This window comes from Dromiciops gliroides, chromosome 4 (genome assembly GCF_019393635.1).
Source record: "Dromiciops gliroides isolate mDroGli1 chromosome 4, mDroGli1.pri, whole genome shotgun sequence".
NCBI classification, from domain to species: domain Eukaryota; kingdom Metazoa; phylum Chordata; class Mammalia; order Microbiotheria; family Microbiotheriidae; genus Dromiciops; species Dromiciops gliroides.
The window spans coordinates 478,335,819-478,349,232 of record NC_057864.1 but is presented as its reverse complement, the minus strand read 5'-3'; the positions used below and the strand labels follow the sequence as shown (position 1 = coordinate 478,349,232).

The 13,414-nt window shown below is 45.4% G+C and overlaps 1 protein-coding gene across 6 annotated transcripts in view; it reads left to right on the top strand.

Moving 5' to 3' along the window:
- Nucleotides 1-13,414, top strand: part of CUX1 (cut like homeobox 1) — a 423,932-nt gene that overhangs the window by 214,140 nt on the left and 196,378 nt on the right. For all 6 annotated transcript variants that reach the window (XM_043964600.1, XM_043964601.1, XM_043964598.1 and 3 more), the window contains exon 4: nucleotides 8,109-8,187. In XM_043964600.1, the coding sequence (XP_043820535.1) occupies nucleotides 8,109-8,187 (79 nt within the window). The remainder of the gene's footprint in view (nucleotides 1-8,108; nucleotides 8,188-13,414) is intronic.

Sequence of the window (13,414 nt, the reverse complement as noted above, 5' to 3'; positions counted from 1 at the left end):
CTTGAGGGGACGATGCTAAGGACCAGAGGAATTAACATGTAAAATGTCTCACCTGCCTCGACGTGGTACCGTTATGGTGATGACAACAATGATGTGAGCTTTTCACCACTGGGGTGTCAGGAGTCAAAAGAAAGTTGAGAGCCTGCTGTTGGCAGAGGGAGCTTGCTCACCGGGGAGGTCCCTGTCCCATGGAAGTCACAGGGCCAGGCCTGGTCCCCTGGGCCACCTTCTTTAAAGTATGAGGTTTGGTTCTTCATACGAATGCATCTGTGTTGTGCCTGTAAGTGTGGCAGGGGGTGGTGGGGTGCAGCATGCCGGATGGCTGTAACATGGGGTGGGGAGGTAGGCTTTGGCTCAGGCCTGTGACTTCCTCCATGTAATGGAGCTCCTGGGAAGCAGTGTAGATCTAGGGATTGAGCCTGCAAACTCTACTCTTAGAGCCTTAGAGTGTGCCTTGGGATGCTGGGGGGTACGGGAGGGGGGTGGTAAGGGACCATTCCAGGATCAGTGTCAGAGAAAGCACTTGAAGAACGTGTTCCTAGCCCCAAGGCAGAGGCACCTGAGGACACACTGGGTCTGGAGTCAGGAGGACCGGAGTTCAAATCCACCCTCAGACACTTAGCAGCTGTGTGACCCTGGGTCAGTCACTGTTTTCTCATCTGTGAAATGGGGATGATAAAGCAGCTCCTCCCAGCGCTGTGCTGAGGATGATATTTGCAAAGTGCTTAGCACAAGGCCTGGCACCCAATAGATGCTACCTACGAGCTTGTTCCTTTCCCTTCCCCCAAGGCCAGTACTGCGGCTGGTAGCTCCTTATCCCCAAATGGCCAATACAGGTAGCATTGATGTTACTGATCCACTAGCAGAGAGGCTGAGTCTCGAACCCTGGACCCAGGGGGAATGGAGCCGCTTCTCTGCCAGTTCAGGGTCTTCTGCCACTTGGAACCCCCCCCCCAATCCGGCCAGTCATCCAGTGCCCTTGGTTCCGTCTCTCGGCTCTTCCCCTCACTTCTGGGGCTGCTGCTCTCAGAGGGCCCTCCCTGGGCTCCCTGCCCCCCACCCTTCTCTCCCATTGCCAATGCACTGCCTGAGAAGCCCAGATTCCTGGACTTGGAAATGGAGGAAGCCCCAAGCTCACCAGTGTTATTCCCTGTGTTCCCCCTCTTTGTCTTTTCTATGCCCACAAAGCCATGCTCTCTTCCTGGTCCTTGACTCTCACCTACCTTATTCACTGAATGCCTTCACTTCCCCCAACACTCAGCCCCATTGTCACCTCCTCCAGGAAGTCCTCTCTGGTTCTCCCAGGGGCTTGTTTTTCTTTCCCTTCTCATTTTCCCCATAAAGCCTTGTTTGGACCCTTCATTTATCTCTATTTTATCCATTGTTATTTGCCTGTATTTCCTATTAGAATCTATGTAGGGGCAGCTAGGTGGCGCGGTGGATAGAGCACCAGCCCTGGATTCAGGAGGACCTGAGTTCAAATCTGGACTCAGATACTTGACACTTATTACCTGTGTGACCCTGGGCAAGTCACTTAACCCCAATTGCCTCACAAAAAAGCAAAAAACAAAAAGAATCTATGTAGCTTCATGCAAAGAAGGTTAGGTATGGAGCTGAGAGGGGAGACGTGAGCTGGGTTTGAATCTTGCCTTGGATACTTAGGATCTACATTGCTATGTGCCTGTAATCAAATCTCTTTACCTGTAAAATGGGAAAATTCCTGCCGTGGACCTGCATAATTGGAATATATCTCACCTGAGAATTAAGGGCATCAGTGTTGAATTTCCTGATTCCTTATTCCACACTACCTAGAAGTACCATCTTGTAGTGCAGAAGGGCATTGGATTCAGTCTGAAACACCTGGGTTCCAATCCCACATCGTGGCACCTCTGGGCCTCAGTTTCCCCATCTGTGAAATGAGAGGGTTGGTCTCAGTGGCCTCTTACCGTCCCTTCCAGTCTAGATGTAGGATCCAGATATAGGTCCTTGAGCCCGAATCACTCTTTCCCAGCCTTTGAAGGGTTACAGACTGAGCTCATCCTGGGTGCTTACGTATGGCTATGAGGTCCAGAGGAGAGGCACTATAATTAAGATTTATCCTCATGCCTTTTTAATAAGGATGGAGACAGAATATCATTCCGTGCAGGGGGAGGGAGGGCATGTGGCAGGGGGGACAAAAAGAATATGTAATTTCATGTCCTTTTACTGAGCAAACGCAAACTTCCTGCATGTAGAATCTTGCATGCTTGGAGCGACCACATCCTGTAAAATGCCCCACAAACTCAGCAATTTGGTTACGTAAGTCGAATAACGTGATTGGCCCAGCCAGTGATTGGAGGTGCTTTGGATGGGGATGTGAGGCTCTCTAGGCTGCATGGGCTGTTGTTCCATTGGAGGAGTAGGGATCCACCCAAGTGGCATTGTCCAAGCAGGCCTGTGCAGCCCTGAGGGTCCAGGAAGCAGGCTCTGGGGTGCTGGGAAGAGCTGAGTTGAAATGTCAGGCAGTCACATGTGGCTGTCAGCATTACCAGCTTATACATTCAGACGGTGAAGAAGGGCTGTGGAGACAGGTGAGATCAATGAGGTGAACAGAAAGTTGGCCTCTCATTGATTGACGATCAGTCACTGCATGTGCCCAATAATGGGGGGTGCCAATCAATTCCTTGTCTGTCTCTGTCGGGGTGTGGGTGGGTGTATGATAAATAGTGTCCAATTCTATTCTTATTGCTTACCTCGCCAAGTTGTGAAGATGGTGATTGGCAAAGCAGGGCATGAGCCATGTTGAAGCATTTTCCCCTTGATTATAAACTTGGCTGGTGCCAACTTCCATGGTGGGTAAAAATTGGGAAGTTTGAGGAGATCAGGAAGCAGAAGTGCTAATAGCCAAGATGCTGACAGTGACATATACACACACACACAAACTAAGCTCAAGGCCAAAGCTCCAAACACAGAAGAAACACTACTGGTTATCTGTATCTTGGCTTTACTTCACAGAAATCCTGACAATCTCATGTGCAGTGTGACCAAATTTAAAACACATACACACACACACACACACACACACACACACAGAGCTTTAGTTCTGGCAAAGATTACAAAAGCATTTATAAGCAAAACAGTGAGTTTTCAAACAAAATTCTTAGTTGTTTGAAGTGCAAATGGAATGAGCTGAGGCAGTTCCCTCAAAGACTATTAAATTGGGGTGTCCAACATTTAATGGGATGAACTTTCTTAATCCACTGGGTTTTTTTGAGCAGGGCAATGAGTGTTAAGTGACTTTCCCAGGGTCACACAGCTAGTAAGTGTCTAGTGTCTGAGGTCACATTTGAACTCAGGTCCTCCTGAATCTAGGGCTGGTGCTTTAATCCACTGTGCCACCTAGCTGCCCCCTCAATCCATTATTGTGGTCAAAGAATTAGAATGTATCAGCAACTCAATGAAAGATTGGTCCAAATCACTCATAATAAATTAAAATGACTCGAGGTTTCACCTCAGAGCTGACCAGTTGGCAAAGATGAAAAAGAGAGAAGGGAAGGGAATATGTGGCACCTGCTGTGTGCCTGGCATTGTGCTAAGCGCTTTACAAATATTATCTTAGTTGATCCTCCCAGCAATCCTGGGAGGTTGGTGCCATTATTATTTTCACTTTACAGTTGAGGAAACAGACAGACAGCTTGAGTGACTTGTCCAGGGTCACACAGCTAGTAAGTGTCTTAAGCCAGATTTGAACTCAGGCCCAATGGTCTATCCACTGAGCTGCCTCCATGGACAGCATTGGAGGAATACTAATAAACTGTTGTTACAGCTAATATGGTCCAAGCATTCTGGAAAATGATGTGGAATTATGTGAGACCACTAACTATAGCATAGCCTCTGATGCAGAGAAGACTTCTGGAAATAGACCTTGAGGTGAATGAGTGTGACAGGTCTCATGGACACCAAAGCATTCACAAGAGCCCTCTCTGTGGGAGCAAGAAACCCTAGTGACCGAATGTCCAGTGACTGGAGAATAGCCAGGGAGGGTGCACAAGAGACAGTCAGAGAATCCTGTGAAGACGTGAATGCACCGATACAGAATAAAACAAGCAGCACCAAGGCAACCAGAGAGGCAGCTTCTTGAACAAAATAAAGGAAGAAGCAGAGCTGAAAAGCAGTCGAGTTGGAACGGCCGGCTTGGCCCCACAGAAGAGGTGGAAGTGTATGTCCTTCCATTCTTACCGTGGAAAGGTGGAGGACTGTGGGTGTGAAATGGGGGCTGTGCTCTCAGCTTTCCTTCACTGCTTTTGGTGTGGTTTGGTTTTTTCCTATAGGGAGGGATCTCTCAGGAAGATGTTGCCTTGAGTGGAAGAGCCCCAGGCTGAATACCTTGTCTGATCCTCCTGGGTGCAGGTGGGGTGCAGGCGGGGTGCAGGTGGGAGGGGAATTGTGTTTCTGGGGTTTGCCCTACCTGCTAAGCAAGGAGTGGCAGCTGGCTGGATTGGGGGAAGCCCACCTTGTATGTGTTGGTATACTTTACCCACTTCTAATATTCTAATTGGGGTTTCATGCAGCATAAAAGGAAGATTCACTGACTTATGGGGGTGTGTGTATATGCACGTGAGGGTGTTCTATCCAGAAATTACTATGATATAAGAACAAAGATTGCTCAACCACCCAACAAGTATTTACAAAGTGCCCCCCCCCAAAAACCCAACACAGTAAAACATTTCAAAAATAAGAATCCAATATTGTTCTCATCTGAATCATCTGATAGGAAAAATATCATAGCCTTCTCACTAAATACATTATTAGGTTATTATTAGCTATTGTTATTATGAGTTAAGGGAGTCAGAACTTCTAAATCAGTGTTATATTATTCAGTACCATTGATAATAGACATTAAAGTATCTTTTGAAATTTTTTATTGCTTAAAGAGTTCTGCCATACCATTATTTATTTTTACATTTTATTTTTAATTTTTTCCCCAATTACATGTAAAGTTTTTGGGTTTTTTTGAGTTCCAAATTTTTCTCCCACTGTTCCCTCTCTGTTCCCTCCCAAGGCCAGCAAGCAATCTGATAATAGGTTATACATTACAGTCATGCTAAACATATTTCCATATTAGTCATGTTGTGAGAGAAGAATCAGAACAAAAGGGGAAAAAAACACAAGAAAGAATAAACAAGAACAATAACAAAAAATCAACAATAAAAGTGAAAATAGTTTGCTTCAATCTCCATTCAGACTCCCAGTATAAGTCTTTTGGCATTGTCTTGGGATCCTTGTATTATTGAGAAGAGTTAAGTCTATCCCAGTTGATCATCACACAGTGTTGTTGATACTATGTATAATGTTCTCTTGGTTCTGCTCATTTCACTCAGCATCAATTCATGTAAGTCTTTCCAGGTTTTTCTGAAATCTTCCTGCTCATCATTTCTTACAGCACAATAGTATTCCATTACACTCATATACCACAACTTGTTCAGCCATTCCCCTATTGATGGACATCCCCTCGATTTCCAATTCTTTGCTACCACAAAAAGAGCAGCTATAAATATTTTTGTACATGTGGATCCTTTCTCCTTTCCTATGATCTCTTAGGATACAGACTTAGTAGTGGTATTGCTTTGTCAGAGGCTATGCATAGTTTTATAGTCTTTTGGACATGGTTCCAGATTACTCTCCTGAATGGTTGGATCAGTTCACAGCTCCACCAACAGTCCATTAGTATTCGAATTTTCCCACATCTTCTCCAACATTTATCACTTTCCTTTTCTGTCATATTAGCCAATTGGATAAGTGTGAGGTGGTACCTCAGAGTAGTTTTAATTTGCATTTCTCTAATCAGGAGTGATTGAGAAGATTTTTTTTCATATGGCTGTAGACAGCTTTAATTTTGTCATCTGAAAACTATCTGTTCATATCCTTTGACCATTTCTCAATTGGGAAATGACTTGTATTCTTATATATTTATTTGGTTCTCTAGATATTTTATATATGAGACCCTTATAAGAAACACTGTCTATAAAATTTTCCCCCAGATTTCTCCTTTCCTTCTAATCTTGTTTGCATTGGTTTTGTTTGTGCAAAACCTTTTTAATTTAACGTAGTCAAAATGATCCACACTGCATTTCATAATATCTTCTATCTCATCTTTGGTCATAAATTCTTCTCCTTTCCATAGATCTGACAAGTAAACTATTCATTTATTTTCTAATTTACCTATGGAGTCGCCCTTTATGTCTAAATCTTGTACCCATTTTGACTTTACTTTGCTGCGTGGTATAAGATGTTGGTCTCTGCTTAGTTTCTGCCATACTATTTTCCAGTTTCCCAGCACTTTTTGTCAAATAGTGAGTTCTTATCCTCGAGGCTAGAGTCTTTGGGTTTATCAAACAGGAGATTGCTATATTCATTTACTGCTATGTTTTATGTGCCTATTTCTTAGCCAGTACCAAATAGTTTTGATGACTGCTGCTTTATAATATAGTTTTTGATCTGGTATAGCTAGGCCACCTTCCTTTGCATTTTTTTTTCATTAATTCGCTTGATATTCTTGGCTTTTTGTTCTTCCATATAAATTTTATTATGTTTTTCTAGCTCTACGAAGTAATATTTTGGTAGTTTGGTATGACATTGAAAAAGTAAATTAATTTAAGTAGAATTGTTATTTTTATCATGTTAGCATGGCCTAACCATGAGCAATTTATATTTTTCCATTTGTTTAGATATGATTTTGTGTGAAAAGTGTTTTGTAATTGTGTTCATATAGTTCATACCACTGTTTTTAAGAGGATTGAGAATTACTCCTTTCAAAGTAACTGAGCTACCGTGGCATCTACCAGATGAAAAGGAGCCTGTCCAGAGTCACTACAGAAAGGGATTGTTTCCATTTCTCATTCCTGTTTTACCACCAAGGTTTTATGTAGACTCTCTGCCTCGGCTTCCTGTGGTGGAGTGCCCACTAGTTGTGAGCCTCATTATTTGGCCTTGGGTGGGTCATTTCCCTTGTAGGGCCCAGAAGGGGAGATGAGGGGGCTGAACCAGATGGCCTCCTCTCAGGCCTAGAGGATCCTTCAAGATGACTGAATTCAGACTTCTTCTCATCTGAGAGCAGAAAAAAGCCTTGAGGCCCAGGACAGAAGAGAGACCTTGTCCAGTTTGCTCAGCTTGTGAGTGGCCGGGTCCTGGCCACGAGACCAATAGTCTTCTCACAGGGCAGGCCCTTGGGGCAGCCAATCCGAGGGTCACAGCATTTAGAGTTGGGGGATCTTTAGAGGCCATAGCTCTCATTTTACTGACAGCCACTGTGGTCCAGAAAGGGGAAGCGAGGCAGCATTCACACCTTTGCCTGCTGACTCCAAGTTCAGTGCGCGATCCACTGTACACACCACCTTACATCTGCAACCGGCACTTCAGCTAATTCATTGGCTTGACCGAAGCATCAAACTGCTCCTACATCCCTATGACCTCATTTCCAAAATTACTTTAAGTCAGTGAGAAACTTACTCCTAGACAAGAAGGGCCTGTTTAAATTTTGTTTGCTTAGGGGCAGCTAGGTGGTGCAGTGGATAAAGCACCAGCCCTGGATGCAGGAGGACCTGAGTTCAAATCTGGCCTCAGACACTTAACACTTACTAGCTGTGTGACCCTGGGCAAGTCACTTAACCCTCATTGTCCCACCCCAAAAAATTGTTTGCTTATAAATGTTTTGGCAGCAATGTGGTATAGTGCATAGAACAGGGATCCTGAACTGAGAAAGACCCAAGTTCAAATCTGACCTCAGATACTTACTAGCTGCTTGACCCTGGGCAACTCACTTAACTTTGTTTGCCTCAGTTTCCTCATCTGACAAATAAGCAGGACAAGGAAATGGCAAATCACTCTAGTATCTGCTGAGAAAATCCCAAATGGGGTCAGGAAGAGTTGGGCGTGACTGAAACAACTGAACAACACAATATTGTTGTTGTTGTTGTTGTTGTTGTTATTATTATTATTCCTACAAAGAGGTTCGGAGCGTGCTGTCCCCAAGCGGGGCCACTCCAGCTGCTGGATTTGTGAGTTGCGGCGTGATGGTTTTTCAAGGACTCCTATAGAAGTCTAAGATCTTTTTCTTTGTCCCCCTTTAGATTGATGCATTGAGTAAAAGAAGCAAAGAAGCCGAGGCCGCCTTCTTGAATGTCTACAAGAGATTAATTGATGTTCCAGGTAAGCTGGTGCGCTTGATTGAAAAGAACAGACGGACCTTGGCTGTTTTTGTTCCTTAGGGGTTGGTTCCAACTGCAGCCAACAGTGCAGCTGGTTCTTGACATTCTGGGAAATGAGGACAAAGCTGAGGCCTAGGTGGACCGCCCCAGACTAGCATCTGGCAGAGGACCCAGATGAGACCTTTATCACCCATATTTACAGAAATACTCACTTCGGCCCAAAACTTGCTTCCTCTCCGTGCTGCACAGTATGGTAGAAAATATAGCCATCCCCGGGAGCCATCCCCGGGAGCCATCCCCGGGAGCCTCCCAGCCACAACTCCCACCGTGCTGCAGTATGCCGTCTCTCCCCCTGTGGGAAGGTGAGCTTCCTGAGGGCAAGATCATCCTTCTTTTTAAGGGGACTCTGCAGGCCTCCTGCATGGCTTGGCACCGGAGGATTCCTAAGTGCAGAGTGAGTGCATTCTTTCTGACCCGGATCATGTATTAATCAGTGCCTCTCTCCAGCAAGGCTTATACACTGACCACGTTCACCAAACTAACCCTGGCCAGGGACCAGAGGAACCACAAAGGCCCCAGGATCCCTGCCCTGCTCCCCAGGAACGGCACCCCATGCACAGTAGGAGTGTCATCCACTGATCTGGGGATAAGACCCATGCAGACAACGATAATCCAGTGCCGGAAGGAGCCCCAAGCCCCCACTGCATGGGTGTTTGGCTGCTGTGTAGACAGTGATTCTCAATGGGGGTGCTGCCAGTTGTCCACACACTTCCAGACTGGATTCTCCTGGACAAAAGAAGTGTGCCCTGAGCAAAACCATTTTAAGAACTGCTGTTCAAGGAGGCTCCATTATGGACTGAAAACGGGAATAAACCCAAGGGGAGGAGAAGGGAGTAAAGGAGAAGGGGACCCATGGGGAGTTCAGCCTATTCACCTTGGGCTAGCTTTCTCTTCTTTTATGGGGCAGGCGTATAGGAGGCCTTGAGTGTCCTCCAAAGTTAACTGCAGACAATATTTCTCCCTCTCCACCTGCCCTTCTGCCCAATTAGCAGTTTGTCATGCCGGCTAGTGTGCCGGACGGGGGGGTCAGCAAGACCTGGGTTCAAATCCCACCTCTGACACCCGGTAGCTGTGTGGCTATGCAAGTGGCTTCAAGTCTCCCAGCTTCCAATTCTACACCTGGTGGATGTATGTAGTGGACTCTGAGACTTCCTCCAGGCTGGGGATTCATGAAAATGCCTCTTTGGCCTTCTCAGAAGTATATTCAGCTTGAGGGCTTAGGTTACTTGCCTTTGGAAACACAAAGACAAGCTTTGGATTTTCCGCTTGTCAAAGAGGAGGGGGCAGGCTCATTTCTCTTTCCTCCAGGTCTCTCTTCTTTCTGGCTGTGCCAGGGGGTGTTGAAGATGTCTTGCAGGTGGTGAGGAGGGAGCCCTGATTAGCATGGCGATGCCCAAGCCATCCCGTGAGAATTAGACATGCATGCCAGCCACTTGTTATTTCCCACACAAACATCTTAGTCGTGACTAAAGCAAGTTCAGTAAGACCAAAAGAAAGCCCAGCTGCCTGGCTCGTGTGTCCCCCAGTGCTCGCTTTCTAGGCCCGGCTCCCAGCTCAGAGACTCTGTCTTGTGGCCTCCTTGGAAGTGGGCTTTCCCCTCACCATCCCCAGTTTGGGACAAGGGAGATTAAAAGGTGCTGCCCTCCATCCGTGCTTTAGCGTGGTGGCTCTCTCTTCTCTTGCTCCCGGGATCATCCCTTTCTCTCGGGCACCTTAGATGCTTATTTAGCCTTTGATATTGAAATGTTGCTCTTCCGATTTTCTGTAGCCTTTTGCATGATGCTGGGGACTTCTGTCTTATCTTTGTCTGCAGACAGTCTTATTGTTGGCAACCAACGCTGTGCTAGTGTCCATTATTTTGTCCCTGCGCAATACCTGTTTTCAAGTTCAATCTCATTGCCCTTGAGTGGATAAAGTGCTGGCCTTGATATTGGGAAGGTCTGTGCTTAAATCTCGGCCTTCTTAGCCACAGGACCCGGGGTGGCCATGTCACTTGCTATTTCACCTCTGTGTACCCCACTTTCTTCATCTGTAAAGGGGAGAGATTTGACTGGCCAGCCCCAAAATTCCTTACAAACAGTTCTAAGTCTGGGATCTTGAGAAAAGGATTCGGTTTTTCTTAAGGGGGAGCACACCCAGCACCCCAGTTTGAAATTTCTCCATAAAAATGCATCCAGTCCCACCTACACTCATTCCGGTGTTATGGGGAGACCGAGGATTGCTGCCTGAATCCCGTGCTGTGTCTGCACTGACTCAGGTAGAAAGAATTTGCAGGAAAAGCCCAATCAAGGCGGCCACATTGGCTTTGATAAATATAATTCCTGGCAACTTCATGTTTGCAAAGGTTGCTGCATTCTTTTGATTTGCTATTTTTACGTTGCTGTTAAAGGGGTGTTCTGGGGCCATATTAGGGCTCAAAAGGTCCTATTTATTGAAAGGGAGAGAGAAGCCAGCCGCGATGCAGCATTTTGTAATGTGTGGATTTTATTGAGTTGTGTGGGGTTTTTTTGTTTTGTTTTGTTTTTCAGGCTCTTTTTTTAAAAGGTTAGCTTGTTTGGGGTTTGCTGAGACGGAGGCCATTAGCAGTTGTTTTCCCAAACATCTCACGCCCCCTTTTCAAATATGTAATTGAGTTTTATACACACATTTTCCCCAGTGCAGTTTCTGAATTGATCTGTCATTTAAAAGGGGGCTATTTTCCTTCAGCTGCTTGTGGGGATTTTTTTTTTCCCTTGCAGGGAGTAATCATTTTTGTCCCTCCTTTTTTCTCTCCACAAAAAAAAAAAAAAAGAAGTATTTTCAGAGAGATTCCTTGCTTCTTTGGAAGATGTGGGCTGCCCTCTAGTTTACAAAGCTGGCCAGCATCATCCTATAATCTAGTGGTCACTATGCAGGCCCGACCTTCTCATCTTCAACCAGACAGCCTGCTTCTTCGTGTTCCCTGAAAAGACTGGGGGGTTACCCTTTAGGGTGCTCAGTAATGACCCACTTAGCTCCTTTTTGGGCAATCTCAAGGAGAAACCAGCTGGGTTCCTGAAACGTGGACGATCCCAGGTATGGTGACTCATGGGGCCGAGCTAAGCAGCTGAGCAAGCTCCTGGCCTAGGAGCCTCTAGGCCTTTTGCTAAGGAGGACGGATTGGGTTTTTGCTTCAGTCATCGCTGCCTCATGCAGATGTGATGAGACACCAGGGTTCCGTGTGTGTCAAGGGTTCTCAGAATCTGGGTGATTCTAGCCTTGCTGACATCAGATTGCACAAGGAGAGAGAGGGACCGGGGCGGGGGGGGGGGCGCAGCTTTTGTTTAAGTAAGTTGCAGAAGAGGAAAAATGCAGCTGGAGGTCTGTAGCATGTCTGTCTACAACATCCATCTTCGGTGTTCCCCTGGAGTCCAGCCAGAAGGACATTCATGCAGAACATGGCCTCCTATCTCAGATCTGTAAAGCAGAATTAAATACATTACTTATTAAAGACCTAAACACGGTGAATTTCATGTTATTGATGGAAAGGGGAAAGCTGGGGAAATAGGAAGGAAGACCGAGGTCATAGATCTACCCCTGGAAGGAGCCTGCTCAGCATTAAAAAAAAAATACAGTGTAATTGATAGGTTTGTTTTTATATCACTTCCATTTTCCAATGTATCCCTCCCCCATCTATCCTAGAGCAGGGCCTCTTCAACTTTTTCTTCTCAGGACCCCTTTTCACCCGAGAAATCTTTAGACAACTCTGGGTCTATAGATATATAAAATAGATATGCAAATCAAACATTTACTGCCCAATTTTTCACAACCCCCACATTCAGTTATGTGACCCCATATGGGGTTGAGACCCATAGTAAGAAACTTTGTCTTAGAGCACCACCCCTTTTGACAAAGAATAAACTAACGACATAGTGAAAAAAATCTAACATTCTGTATGGTGCTCCACTCATGTGCCCCCCCCCCCGCTTTGAAAAGTGTGGGGGATGGGGAAGAGGGTCATCTCTATTCTCTGGCATTCCCCAATTGTATCCGTGAGGAAACTGAGGCCCAGGATGGCTGTGACTCACCCAAGAGCCCTGTACGGCTTTAGTGTGGGTGGACGTTGTTCTAGAAAATGGGGTGATCTACATGGTCACTGTGACAGCCCAATTTTCTAGATACTAGTAGTAGTTAGCATTTCTATAGTGCTGGAAGGTTGGCATGGCACCTTGTGTTTACTATCTCATTTGGCCTTCGAGACAGTCCTGTGAGAGGGATGCTGTTACCTCCATTTTATAGATGAACTTGCTAAGGCATTTAAGTGATTTGCCAAGCGTCATATAGCTGGTGTCTGAGGTAAGATTTGCGCTCAGGTTTTCATGATTCTAAGTTCAGCACCATATCCCTAATGGTTATGATATTTATAATAATGATATTACTAGTCTGTGTGTATATATTTATATATGTATCTTTAAGATTTTCAAAGTGTTGTTCATATATTATCTCCTCTGATCCTTAGAGCAGCCCTTTGAACTAAATTTGTTATCATTATTATCCCCATTTTCCAGAAGAGCAAACTGAAGCCAAGTGACTTGCTCATTGCCAAATAGCTAGGGGAGTATCTAAGACAGGATTTGAAATTGGGTCATCCTTAGTCTAAATCCATTGTTCTAACCACTATACCAAGGTGAGGCACAAAACAACTTGGCCAGGGTCACACTTTACCCAGGACCTGAACTCAGATCTGCCTCAAGACTGGTACTCTTGGGCAGCTAGATGGTGCAGTGGTAAAGCACTGGCCCTGAATTCAGGAGAACCTGAGTTCAAATCCAGGCCCAGACACTTGACACTTACTAGCTGTGTGACCTTGGGCAAGTCACTTAACCCCCATTGCCCAACCAAAAAAAAAAAAAAAAAAGGACTGGTACTCTTTACCAGTGAATGAATTGTCTAAAGAAAAATCAAAGAAGCCCAAAGGCTGATTGTTTTAGCAGAATGGGAGTTAATGTCTCTAGGTTTTGTATTGTAGAAGGAAAGCTAATCTTACTTGGAGCTCCTAGAATTAAAAGCTTCTGTAAGGGGCATCATGATTCCCTCCTTTACTCTTCTTCAAGAGCATTTCACAGGGTTTGGGGGATGGGGGAAGTGAGATTCCCAACTACCCAATACAGGCTTTGCCCTCAGAGAGCCCGTGACTCCAGCTGAGGAGA